At 43.9% G+C, this 14,259-nt stretch overlaps 1 protein-coding gene across 2 annotated transcripts; it reads right to left on the bottom strand.

The window, feature by feature from the left end:
• Positions 1–1,814: 1,814 nt before the first annotated feature.
• LOC115406905 (putative nuclease HARBI1) lies at positions 1,815–5,068 on the bottom strand. 2 transcript variants are annotated; one of them, XM_030117175.1, is made up of 4 exons: positions 3,683–5,068; positions 3,442–3,616; positions 3,256–3,356; positions 1,815–3,032 (listed from the first exon to the last, which is right to left on the bottom strand). In XM_030117175.1, the coding sequence occupies exons 1-4, from the start codon at positions 4,350–4,352 to the stop codon at positions 2,842–2,844; spliced, it is 1,137 nt and encodes a 378-aa protein (XP_029973035.1). In that variant the 5' UTR covers positions 4,353–5,068; the 3' UTR covers positions 1,815–2,841. The 2 variants fall into 2 exon arrangements, with proteins under 2 accessions (XP_029973035.1, XP_029973034.1); XM_030117174.1 differs by having other exon boundaries at positions 3,256–3,616.
• Positions 5,069–14,259: the final 9,191 nt, after the last annotated feature.

The following is a 14,259-nucleotide window of genomic DNA, read 5'->3' as shown; positions in this document are numbered from 1 at the left end:
GCAACAGTCTGAAAAATAACAGCTTAAACTGGCACAGCGTGCTCAAAATGTGAATATAAAAAGCAAGGTATGACAATAAAAGTAATTTAAGTGTGACTCCGTGATGTGCTGTGTGTCATTCCTTCACTAAAACGGTCCTCGAGCAGCCTTTTACACATGTGGAGGGTTTGCAGAGCTCTGCCTGAGAGCTGTTTGTCTTGAGAAATGCGGTGTGGCCGAGCACCAGAGCCTCCAGAATGAATCCTCGGTTAACCAGAGACATAGCAATGTCTTCGAATGCTCTGCCTGCGCCGGGGATGACTGTTTCTTTTCTGCTCCATTCCTATAGGGGGAATCCCCCCCTCCTCCTCCTCCTCCTCCTCCTCTTCCTCCTCCTCCTTGCTTGAGCCTGCTCCTCACACACATGTGGCCACTCGCATCCCCATCACGCTAATTAGAGCCAGGTTTGTGGCTGAGGAAGGGGGTGCTTGGGTGGCAGGATGGAGGGGTGGGGTGTAGCTATGTGTGCATGTGTGCGGGAGGGGGGGTAGACGACCGGGGGAGTTGGCGGGAGGAGGGGGGGGTGTCGTGTGTGCGTTTTGCGTGTGGCTGCCGTGTTTGCCTGTGATTACCCCTTGTAACCTGGCTGTGAAAGGTTGGCCCTGACCCTGCGCTGACTCTGGCTCTGGGGCGGGGGGGCGGGAAGAGGCGGGGATGGGGGCTGTATGCCGATGCATGTCATGCGCTGGCGGGTGGGCCCTCACAGTGTGGAGACGGGACCAATGGTAGGCCAGGCCGCCCCGTCTCTGGAGCTAATCATTGTTTACTAGTCTCATTTCCACTTCTCAGTGAGCTACTGTCACGCACAGCACCGACAGGGAGGAAGGAAGAGGGAAGAGGGGGTGTGGGGCGGCAGCGGGGGGAGCCGGGGGTCCAACAGGCAGTAGGGGAGCTGGTGGGACTGAGGAAAGTGGGAAGAACAGAGCGGATAGCGGCGATTTGTTGAGGAGTTTTGAGACTTGAAAGGACAAAGGTGCAGTCAGGACTATAAAAAGACAAAAAAACAAACCAATAAACGCATAAACAAAAACATCTTCTGGGCCAGCGCCATAACAGACAGCCAGGAGGGAACCACCGGACATTGCCAGTTGGAAATGGTGTTTCAAAATGAGAGCGTTTTCTTGTGCCAGACCACAATATAAGAAAACAGTACTTGGATTTTAAAATTGTCACTGTCTGAACTGACGGCTGTTTGTGTACAGAGAGCCTGAGAAAAGGAAAAAGCACAATTCATTTCAGCAGAGAGACAGCAAATGTACTGGAGGTTTACAAAGTTTTACACAATAACCAAATATAACATAACCCAATGTAACCTGGAAAAGGCAGACTGTGAAGAACTTTTCTTAACAAACTCGCCAATGTTTTGCAGTCCTCCACACTTCTTATGAGCATTTTAACGTCCATCAGCTTCTCGTTTCGGTTTTCAGGTAAACGGTTTGACTCTTTTTGTTCGGTTTTACTGGCAGCTTCACTGAGTAAACCAGTGAAGAGATCAGTGTATGTGGATCGAGGAGCAGACTTGTGTTGGTTCAAATCCATCAGCTGATGGATTACCCGAGTTTGGCTGTATACCTGTGTGATGCACTGCAACAGCTAACATATGCATAGTTAACGTAGCTATTAAAATGAGTTACACACAGAGAAATGTTCCAAAGAAAATCAACAAAAGTAACTTAAAATATAGACGAAATAGCTTTATTATTTGAGAATATATTGACCTAACACGAAAAAATAAAATCCATCCATTTTTGAATACAAAAGAACATGGACAGTGGGCTTTAATTCCTTAAAGTTGAAATAAAAACCTAAAATAATCAGTCAAACAAGAAAAAAGATCGGAGATTATCTCATGGACATTTTTGTGACCTTGTGATACAATATTCCACCACAAGATGGTGTGTGAGTCTCTCAAAAAGCTGAATATTTGATACACTAATGCCCAAACCATGACTTCACAGAGGCAGTTTTCAACAAAATCCACCAACTGAAACAACCCAGAATTACCATTGAAAATGTAAACATGAGACATCTTCAGATCAACAAGTTTGAACACTGAAAATTTTGCAATATGCACCACTGCAAATACACAAACTGACAAAAGACTAGCCAAAACTCAACAAACTGATAATGAACCTATTCAACACTGCCACCCGATGTAAAAAAAGTGGCATGACTTCAATTTTACACAATATCTTCTTTAAAGCATGACATGTGTAAAAGGGGCCTCATGTATCAATCTCAGTGAAGAACAGGCTCCAATTTCTGTCATAAGATAGACATATAGAATATGTGCACATACAAAAAAAAAACAAAAACAATGATAAAGCGTGCGGCCACCTGTCCAAGGCAAAGAGGAATTTCCCCGACATGGAGATTTAAGTATTACTTGGAGAAATCACAACAAAATATAGTATTTGGAACAATAAATGCAGGTGTGACCAACAAAAGAAAAAAAAATTGTGCGGGAGAAGGCAGCAGCAGCTGTAAACTCTGTTGGGTCAGAGGAAAGATAACTCCTGGAAACTAAAAAAGAAATGGTTTGATCTGAAACTCGGTGCCAAGAAACGCATCACAGCCAACAGACGCAAAATGTCTGTCACTGGAGGAGGACAAGGAACAACAGCTTTCACCCATGGACACCCGTATTGCCAGCAACATCGGGCAAACAGCAGTATGTGGCTGGCGCTCTGCCAACATGACCAGCTGTAACACTGGCCAGTCACGCTGCAGGTAAAAAAAAAATCTGCATTTTATACAGTTTAAGTTGAGAGTATGAATTGAACTCAATGTGACAATGTTTCTTCAATAGCTCAGAAACTGGAGCCAGTCCTGCCTGTGGTCAAGAGTCGGAGGAAGAGGTGGTGGAGGTAGAGGAGGCGCTGGAGGTGGACGAAGCGGTGGAGGTGGAGGGGTTGGAGGAGCCAGAGGAGCTGTGGTCATCCCAAACCAATTCAGTGCATCCTGGGAGAGTGACAGTGCTGACAGAGGCTGTGCTGGAAAATCAAAAGGACACCAACAAATCCATAAATGAATTGAACATTTAACTGAGCAACACTGGACACGCTTTACAAGATGTAAATGATTCCCTGAAACAGATCGCTGCCTACACACACACAAATGTTAAATAAACTTTAAAATGCTGAATGATGTTACTTATTTTCAAACACATACTTTCGATTGGACATTTCTGACTCTTAGACCAACAGGCAGACTTACCTAAATCTCTGAATGATCGTCTCTCTGGTTTGAATGGCAGCAGGATCAGGAGGTGGGAAAGGCTCTGCACTGAGCAGGGGCTTGTCCTCTCTGGGGGGTTCCTGCAGAGGGACGCCTCGTTTGATGGCTAAGTTGTGAAGCACACAGCAAGCCAATATGATCTGGCAGACTTTTTTAGGTTCGTACTTCAGTATCCCCCCCACGTTGGACAGACACAGCCATCGGCCTTTTAGCAGGCCTACTGCGTGGTCCACTACTGCTCTTGAGCGCGCATGGGCCCGGTTGTAGTGCTGCTCCTGCGGAGTACTCGGGTTGGCTACCGGGGTCATCAGCCACGGCTTTAGAGGATATCCCCGATCACCTGTAGAGATGACATAATAAAGCACAGAAAGCCCAGATAACAATTTTGAAATGTTGAAACACTCACCAATAAGCCAGCCATCCTCAACAGCTCCTGCTTGGAGCTGAACACCCACAGAGCTGTTCTGCAGAATGGAGGAGTCCGGCGTTCCTCCAGGCCAGCGGGCAACAACGTTCAACAGAGACATAGTTGAATCACAGATTATCTGGGTATTGATTGAATGATATCCTTCGCTGTTGATATAGCTGCATTCGTTGTGCGATGGTGCTTTTATTGCGATGTGGGTGCAACCGATGGCTCCAATGATGTTTGGGAATCCGGCGACGGCGTGAAATCCTTGTTTAATTTCGGCTTGTCGGTGATTCTCGTATGGGAACTGGATGTAAGTCGGAGCCAGAGAAATTATTGCATCCAGCACTGTCGGTAGAATTCTGCTCATTGTTGGCTGCGAAACGCCGTATATGTCTGCCATCTCTCGCTGAAAGGTTCCGTTGGCCAAACATCCCAGAGTGGACATGAGCTGGACGTGCGCTGGGATGGGATTGGAGCGTTTCGTCTCTCGCTCCAGCATGGGCTGCACATCACAGCATAAATCCATCAAGACGTCTTTGGGGAAGCGGTACTTGCTCAGAAGCCACTCGCTGCTCTCACTGAACAGATCTGCGCGGTCCTTGAAAACACGCTCCCTGCGGAACGCGCGGTTCTCCAAATCCTCCAGTAGCGCAAGATAGGCCATGGGGCGTGTATTTCAAGCTTTCTTTTTAAGCTGTCCTGTTACAACTGCCCTTTATAGCTTGTCACATCAATTACTCCCATCTGCAAAAGCACTAAATCCCTAATTTTGTATTACTAAATTTTATGAGTGTTTAAAGCAGTTATGGACCCCAGGAAGACTCGCTGTCACCCTGGTGGAAACTAACGGGGATTCAATCTCTAATAAATAAATAAATTTTCACTAATGAGAGGGAACAGGGGAAATTAGTGAAATTTAAGAATGCTCTCTTCATGCTTTCTGTTTGCCATTTCACTATTCTTCTGATAGATTTTGTGTGTCCGCATGGCCAAGAGTTGTGCATCAATCTTCACACGTTCCAAAGCACAAATCCAAGTTGATAAATCCCACACACTGTCTAGAAATGCTCGTACCTTCTCAGTCTGCACATATCTGTGCGTGCGCATGGTTGACGAATGAGGCCCAGCGACTTTCTGGGAAGTCCTCATCATTTATATATGTGAGAAAGCTCCCCTGATCAAGGATCCACATCTTTCGGGTGAACTCTGGACCCCCTGAAAACGATGCATCTCTGAGCGTGAACTAGCTGCAGTGCAGCTGCAGTGAGACCTGAAGTACAACACGTGAGTGGGAAAATAAACTAAGTGAGTCAGAAGAAGCAGAAAGCACAAAGAAAGTTATGAACTGTCTCGTGGGCAGACGTGGAGTTGCAAGGAAGTTCAGACGCTCATTGCTAGATGGTCAAATCGCGGTTGTTTGTTGTTAGCCATTAGCCGCTAGCCAGCAGCTGGGGCGGGACTTCCGGTTTCGGTTCGCACCAATCAAATGAGCCAGATTTCTTCTTCTGCATGTCGTGTCAGCGTTCGTTTCGTCCAACAGCGCCCCCGCGCCTTTGTTCCGCTCTCGAAAGTGCAGCGTGCAGGCAGGCCGAGCCAAATGATGAATGAAGATGTGAAAATTCCTCCCACGGTCCACAAACCTGCATGTCAGGTTAATTGGCGACCCTAAATCGCCCCTAGGTGTGACTGTGAGAGTGCACGGCTGTGACAGAGTGGAGAGCTGTCCATGGTGTACCCGACCCTCATTTATACGAAGCTGGGATTGGCTCCAGCGACCCTGAAAAAGAACAAACCACTCAGAAAATTAATGATTTTAGCGAATATTTTCAAAATCAAAAGTACATTTAAAAAAAATCTCAAGATCAGTATGATTTGCGACATGTCTGTGTGTATTCTCAAATACGGTACATTCCATTATGTTCAATACAATGAGCCACAAGAGCACAAAACTAAACTTAGTTATTAAAAAAAAAAAAATCATGTTCAAAATCATGCGAAATTAATCTGGGTCTAGAAAGTCCCGACGATCTGTTTGTCCGGACATTTCAGTCTGAAAGAGAGGAGACCACTGCTTTTGGAGAATGCTTTCCTGGATTGATTTAGGGTCCTCGGTCCATGAAAACATGGATTAAGACTCTTTCCAGAGGTATGATTTTAAACCTAATCACAATATTCTATTACACTAAAACCCTTTCATGTGGTCCTGCAGTTTAACATGGCAGCATTATAGTGAAGGTTGGTACTTCAGTGCAACTCAGTGGCCTTCAATCCAATCCAATCCATCTTTATTTATAAAGCACAGTTTAAACAAACCCAAGGTTTCCAAGGTGCTGTACATTAAAATAATCATTGAAATAGACACTAAAACAGAAAACATAATAATAAAGGGTAAAAAAACCTGTGCACATAAAATAAACAATCTAGGTGGTGTTAAAAGCCAAGGAAAAGAGGTGCGTTTTAAGAAGAGATTTAAAAGTAGCCACAGAAGAGGACTGCCTGATGTGCAGCGGCAGTTCATTCCAAAGCTTAGGGGCGGCAGCAAACGCTCGGTCGCCTCTGAGCTTCCGCCTTGTTTTGGGTTGTTTTGGGAACCCTCAGAACCAGCTGGTCAGCTGACCTGAGGGATCGAGTAGGTGTGTACGGGTGCAGAAGCGGGGTCAAGGCCATTTTGGGCTTTAAAAGCAAATAAAAGAATTTTAAAATGAATTCTAAAATGGACGGGTAGCCAGTGAAGTGAAGCTGAAATCGGTGTAATGTGCTCGGACTTTCGAGTGCCAGTTAAGAGACGAGCAGCTGCATTCTACACTAGTTGCAGACGTGCAATGGAGGACCCATTGACCCCCGTGTAAAGTGCATTGCAGTAATCAAGCCGAGTGGTTACAAAGGCATGTATTACTGTTTCAAAGTGCTGTCTGTGCAGAAAGGGTTTAATTTTAGCCATTTGTCTTAGCTGGAAGAAGCTGGTTTTTACCACAGCTTTAATCTGGCTGTCGAACTTCAGTTCTGCGTCCACTTTTACCCCCAGATTATTAACAGTGGGTTTGGCGAACTGTGCCAGAGAACCCAGGTCGACTGGGGAGATCACGGAAGTGTTACCAAAGACAATCACTTCCGTCTTGTTCTCATTAAAATTAAAAAAGTGTCGAGCCATCCAAGCTTTAACGTCATCCAGACAATTTAGAAGTGGCTTAAGTGCAGAGGAGTCAGCCTTTTTAAGGGGGACATAAATCTGGCTGTCATCCGCATAACAATGAAATAAAATGCTGTGCTTCCTGAGAAGCATGGCATTTCCTCCTCCCAGGCTGCTCAAATTTCACACTTGCAATATGGCAGGATGCTTAACTAGAAATTGGCACTCAGAGAGCGCAGACCTCCACCACAGCTCAAATCAGTCTCCAACAACAATAAGAACACCATATATAATCACACAACATTGTGATCGGGGTGTGATCGGAGAGGAGCGCTGCAGCGTGCGGTGCCTCTCTCTGTCGCCCTGTCGCCCTCTGTCCCTGTGTGTGTGTGTGTTTATGTGAAAAGGAAAACCGAAAAGCAACATAATTTATGTAATTTTACTTCATTTTAATTTGAAAATTGACCGGATTCTCTCGTATTTTCCGTTCCCGACTTCCTGTGTGGTGCGATCTGCTCTGTCTAGTTTTACAACTGGCGGTGCACGGTGCGCGGCTTGCGGAGAAAATAGAGAGGAGCAGAGCGGCCGCGGTCCACGGCGCGAGCTGCTACGCACGCGGCGGTCCCCCGCGCCTCCTGTATGAACCGTCAGATAGGTTAACAGGGGCGCCGATCTGACAGTCGGTGCATGGCGCTTCCCACTTCTGCATCTGAAGCGGCGCTTTCCTGTGTGAACCAGGCGTTTGTCGCCCCCTGTCGGCGGGCCTGCCCAACCATGTGAAAGACTCCCTATCTCTCAATGATAAAGAATCCTTTAAAAAATTCCTGGATCCAGACAGTGATCCGGATCATCACCAAAACTTAATGGATTCTAAGTTAGCCCAAGACCCACCTTTCTACAAAGTTTCATTGCAATCCGTCCATTACTTTTTCCATAATCTTGCTAACAAACCAACAAACCAACCAACCAACAAACTGACATGATTACAAAACCTCCTGGCGGAGGTAACAATAGCTCTTTGACTCCGCCACATCTGAAACATTTATAATGGTCTCAGATTTTTGTTTGCATGACATTACTACATCTCATATATACATACTTTTTTTTTTTTTTTTTTTTACTGAAACCAGAAACTGTGTTTCACTGAAGTTAATATAAAAACCCAAATGCAACTCTGCATATATGGAGTTAAGTTTATTGAAGGATTGTGATTTGTGCTGTTTTGCATTGAGTTGGTTGGATTTTGGTTTTTCTTTGGGCTGGAAACTGTCAGTCAGATCTGGCAGCCATGCATCGTGTTTTCCTCATCCAGCGTATGCTCGCTGTACATTACCCAGGTCGGATAAAATCACGTTCCAGGTCTTGAGTACAGAAAAGAGAAATGTAAATCTTAAACTCCAGATTTCTGATTAAAAAAAAAAACACACACACACAATGAAGTAGCAGAGAAAGTTGTATAAATATTTCAAACAGATCAGAACAAGGCCAGATTCCTGAAGGCAGGTTGTTGGAGACACACCTGAAGTTCTTCTGTTTTTAATAAATATACTCATCAGAATAATAAATCACATTTTCTTCTTCTCTCACACTTCTCCCAGACTGGACAGTTTCCCCTGTATTCCCGTGCGCAGGCTGCGTGATAGACCCTCCCCGAACGCGGCGCTCAGGACAGGAGCCATGTCTTCTGCAGCGAATAGGGATTTTTGTTTCTAATCCCGTGGAGTTTTTGCGTGCCGGGGGAGCGGAGCGGGGATGAGCTTGCGTGCCATGCCGGCCTGGCGTGCGCGGAGCTCGGTCTCTGAACTCCAGCATCCCCGGGGAGCGGGGGGTTCAGGGAGGGGTGTGTGTGTGTGTGTGTGTGTGTGAGTGTGAGGCTGCAGAGGGTGATTAAAATGAGACGAGGGAGAAAGCACAAGCAGGACTGGCTCCCAGATGACCCCGGATCATCAGAGCCGGGCTGAGACGCAGGCCGGTGTGCGTTCTCCTACACATGTACATACATTTGCTGCAATATTGGAAGCAGCTCGTCTGAAGAGGCTACATGTTTCACACAAAGAGGGCAATTGGGATCACAAAGTGCCGCATTCACTGATGAAGGTAGGATAATTGCAGTGTGTTTTGTAAATGTGAGCCAAGGACAGAGACCGGGACAGTTTACAGCTGAGGGGCACAGAGGGGACCATGAGGTAAATCTGGGCTATTAAAGGTAACAAACTGAGATAAATCAAAATGTTCACAGTGCTTTCTTTGTATTGACTGATTTTTCTCTTTTTTTATTTTCCACTGTCATTTTTATTAGATTGGAAATGTTATTTAGTGGCTTTTCGTGAAACAAACAGCCTGAATAACACTAATTTAGCGTTGTCTTTTCACAGTAAAAGTCTGAGATGCAGATGCAATAGCACCAGCAGACAGGTCAACACTGGGCCCTTGAGCATGACCTTTGACCCCATCGTCACTGTAACGTGGCTGCACCTCCACACCCCAGAAATAGGATAGTTCAATGTGGAGAAAAAGATTTCATCAAGAGGATTAATAAAGTATTATTAGTGATCTAAACACAACATGCTGCATTTTAAACATCTCAGGAGACAGAGCATGTCTGGCGGCGGAGTCGGAGCGTCGCACTGCGATCCGACTCCCGTGAATTTGGCTCATCTGTCTACATGTTGAAAAAGAAAACCCACTGGTGTAAACTATACAGTAAAAGACTCACAATAAACATGGGAACAATCACAATGGACGAAACCTCCGTGTTCTGTAGAGTGGAAACTAAACACGAAGCCCTCACTGTGACATCTCGAGCAATCACTAAAATATCTGACGCTCACAGTGAGTTCAGTTCAGCAACACTGGAGGCTGAAACATACTTCTGAAACACACAAGCGTATTTGATTGTGACTGGAGAGACTAGAATAACAGAACTTTATGATCGGTTGTGTTTTTTTTTTTTGTGTGAAATTGTGACGTCTTCCATTGTAGCATCATTCAAACATGAGAGCGACCAGAAAGAGATTACCACTGACCAGGAGAGACTGCTGGGAGATTGGCTTACAGCTTTATCACAGGGTTCTGTCCAATGTTTTCCAAAAGATTCTCAGGATTTTGATGATCGATATACAAGACAGCATCATTGGTTATTGGCAGCATCTTATAATCAAAAACCTGCACGCACACAAAAAAACTCTTATATTCAATCTAAACTAGAACATGCTAAATTTTTAAAATTGTGTCCTTTATAATTTTAGCTTAAATGTCACAAAAAAAAAAAAAAAAAATCAAATTACAGGGGGCCAGAGGCTCTAAACATTGTTCTAACTTTTTTGTGCGTCAACATTCTTACTTTGAACTCGCTTTTCTTCTCAGTCATTCTCATAAATTTGTAGAATCATGTGGCCTGTGAATCATTTTATGTTTCATGTTGTTGTTGTTGTTGTTGTTTTTTTTAATCCAGATGTCCTTCAGTTATGGTTTTCAGTTCGGTTACAGAGAACTTTTTGTTTTGAAAATGTGGCAGCGTTGATGTTCGGGACTCGGCAGGACAACTGAAAACTACAGTTTACAGTTTGTTTTTTCCCAGGAGCAGCAGAAGTTCAACTTCTTCAGTTTGGTCTTCTACTGAAAACTGAGGTTTTGTTGAGAAAAGTGTGTAAGGCGCTCGCTTTCAAGTTGTAAAGGTCAGATGTGACATCCAACCAAATGCAACTTATTTTTGCAAAATATACATATACTACTGTTCAATTTAGAGAGTGAGAGGCAAATATTTACAGCAATATTAACTGAAAAATCTAAGCAAAAAAAGTCGTTATCACATGTAGAGACTGAAACATTTGTTTTTAAATGTATGTAAAAGGTAAAGACAGTCAAGAACATGTAAAATCTACCTAATCAAACATTATTACCACACATCTGTACTTCATTATTTCTCTGCAGGCCTCCCTGAACTCATGCAGCAGGCGTGAAATGTTTTACTCACTGTTTCCCACTCCTTAATTTATGTGCTGGGATTCTGAGAAAAAAAAGAAAGACAGAAATGCTCTTTACAGTAAGCATCAGTATTTGCACACATGTGATTTCTCTGATTTACCTGAGTGGAGGTTGAAATTCACTGCTGTGGCAAATAAGGAGTAATCTAATAGATTACACACAATATAGACAAAGATTGGGCTCTTTAAACATTAGACCGTGTGTGATTTCTATAATCTTTTGTATGGCGTTATTTAGTTAAACGAGGGGTTAAAGGGAAGATGAAGACCTCATTTTTAAGCCCCTGAGCCGCCTGATCCTGTTTTGCCAGTTTTTGGAGCCAAGGTTACATATTTGAAAGCTACTGGGTTTACAGCTCCAGATCTTTTATTGTCTTCCCAGGATCAGAAACCTGGAGTGATTTTCCAGAGACACCTGTCTGCCTGGCTTCAGCCTCTGAGTTTTTCTTTTAAACTGATGTTATGTCAATTCACAGACGTATAGAAAAAAATATACTTTTTGAATCCTACATGTTCCTTTTAATGTGAAATAAGGTACTGATGATAACGTGAATTCAAACACGAGATTAACAGCAACATATTTGCTTGACGGGGGTCTCAGTGGCTCCTGAACTTCAGTCTCATATAGAGCCTTAAATGGTCTCGGGGTGAAAAACATCTCTGATTCATCATCTGGAACAGGTTTACTCCGAGTTCTCCGAATTAAAACCGAGCACGCTGAAGCGCTCGTCAGCTTCTCTTCTCCCCACCTGTGAAACAAACTTCCAGCATATCTGAGGTCAGCTCACCTTATTAAAATCAGATCCTGAAACACCACTGTTTACTGCAGGAAGCCAGTAAAAAGATATCTTTAACCGACTGTAGCTACATTTTTTTATATATATCTGTTTGCTTATTTTAAATGCATTTCTTGAAATGCCTTCAACTATTTATTGTTATTGCATTTACTGTTAGCTTTTGTTGATCTCACATGGAACTATAATCAATTTTTGAAAGTATTTCTGAAGCGCTTGAATTACTTTGTTTCTGTACGTAGCCAGAGTGTATAAATAAACCTGCCTGGCTTTCCTCCAAAAACAGCATTAGATGAAGACTGGAAGTGCTTTACAGTCTGCGTTGTTTTAATACTGGAGAACAAGAAAAAGGTTCAAACTCAAACAAAGACATGAAGAGGGAAATGTATTCATAAATAAATAAATACAGATTTTTCAAGCATATTTGCTCGGTAAATTTCCTCAAGTCCTTATTTCTTATCAGTCTCATGTACTCTAACTGAGTAATGGACAATTCAAAGTCACTTCTGTAACAAACTTGATAGAGTTAAACTTTTGCTTTTTCTCACACTGGATTATAAAACCAACAAATTTAAAGAGAATGCAAATAAAAAAAAAAAGAGTGGTAAAAGCCAGAACCCACCATTGTTGTCATGTTTTGCATGCTTGTTAAGGGAGTTAAGAGAGACAGCAGTGCTTCAGCATTTCTCTCGTTTCACTGTCGAGATGCTGAGCGAGCGTCTTATCTGAGCTCTCTGGAAGAGAGTTTTACAAATTTGCAGTATCACTCTCCAAAAAAAAAGAAGCTGACTTTGTGTAGATGTGTGGACAACCATGGGCATTTTTTCCAGAAGATATGTATGTTTTTGGACTGCAGCAGGAAATCAAAATTCCCTGAAGAAAAGCCACTCAAGCACAAACAGAACTGAACCGAGGCCCTGCTCACTGTGACGTGAGAGTTCTGACCACTGCACCACAGGAGGGGCAGCATCGCTCAAGAATTCACCTGAGGAGAAAACATGGAACAATGTTAAATTCCTGCACATCTTCCTGTCCGGGCTCTGTAGTGTGCAGTTTGTTGCTGGTGAGCGGGAAAAGCAACGTGAGGAGAGGATGTCATGCAAAACGTTGGCGCGTTTGCTGCAATTCTGAACTCCGCTTCTCAAAAAAACTCAGGAACAGTTAACTATGACAGCATTTTGTCTCCCCGTAGCAGGAGGAACCTCATCTGGAGGGAATCAAGCTGTGGGAGGACACGAAGGAGGGTTTTCATCTCTGGACGTGAGACAAGATGTTCCAGTTTCTCCTCTCTACTTTCTACTGACTCAGATCTTTATGAGCTGTTTTGCGTCTGTCTCGCTGATCCGGGCTGCAGGTGGGAAGGCTGAGCTGCTCGGTTCCTGGCTTTATGCTGGGGGGGGGGTTAGCCAGTGGTTCAGCTGAACATTACGTGCGGTATGGATACTAGCAGCGGGCCGCTCTTCTCATTGTGTAATTGGGCGGATAATGTTCCGTGATTCCCTCTCTTTTGCACCTCCGTATGTTCCGCTTGAGCAGCTCGGTGCGTTTTAGTATCCTGAAAACGAAGCCGGGTCAGCGAGCGGTCGGGCCGCCCGCCCCCGCCTTCACTGCTCCACTTGTGCGGATCGGGAGATGGTATAGCGGCGGCGGTGGGGCAGTGTCCTCAGAGGTGGAGGTGATTCACTGTTGCAGTCCTCAAACAACCTGCTGGTGTGTGGACATTGTTTAGAAGGATTGATCATATTGGGGTGTCGGTCCACTTCCTCCTCGACGGTACACTCTGGATCCGCCCCTGCTGAGTCTCGCATCTGCATCTCAGACTTTCAGTAGTTGCAGACGCGCTGATGAAGTGTTTGGATTTGTGTCCACAGACGGAGTGACTGCCGCTCTCGGAGGATGTTTGATAACAGGCCGATAACTGGAGAACACACGACTCCAGATCCTCACGTCGTTCCACTCAGCGAGTTCACATGTTTGGCTGCAGCCGACGGACGAGCGTTAGAAGCCGAGGCCCTCGGGGCCTCAGATATTGCCTCCGTGCTCAAAACAACACCCACTCCACTCCCAGATAGACCATTTTAAAACTTCAGCTGCTTTTCTTAGTTCTCTAAGCCTTCAAACAATAAGAAACATTCCCTTCAATCAGCAAAGACATTTTTATTTACCCTCCTCTGTGTTTAAAATATACTTGATTTTTAATTCAACAGTGGATCCAGGAATATATTTGGGGGTTAGAGATGTCGTCTCCAAGCCTGATTTTTCAGAGTAAATTATTATGAAAAGAAAGAGCTGGACACTAAAATGATTTAAACCATTTTTTCCAACATTTTTTTCAAACTGTGTTCATTGAAAGTGTGTATAGTTATATACACACACATATTAAACACCCTTTAGTATATAAAAAATAAAGATGAGTCAATTAAAGGAACTTTTTGACTATCCTACACTGTTGTGATAGTGTTAATCTGAACACCTGCTTCACTTTAAACCCTGTTTGCCAACAATGGATAGAGACGTCAAAATTAGAAGAGCTTTTATATCTTAATGGTAAAGCTTATCCTAATCACCTCAGTGATAAGTGATAAGTGTTTAATTCCACTTTCACACACCCACACATTCCCATCAATGGTCAGTTCATATCCATAAATATCTATAATTAAT

The sequence above is a fragment of the Salarias fasciatus genome, chromosome 19, assembly GCF_902148845.1.
Source record: "Salarias fasciatus chromosome 19, fSalaFa1.1, whole genome shotgun sequence".
NCBI classification, from domain to species: Eukaryota; Metazoa; Chordata; class Actinopteri; order Blenniiformes; family Blenniidae; genus Salarias; species Salarias fasciatus.
Note: the sequence above shows the minus strand (reverse complement) of the source record. Positions and strands in the feature narration are given on the sequence as shown.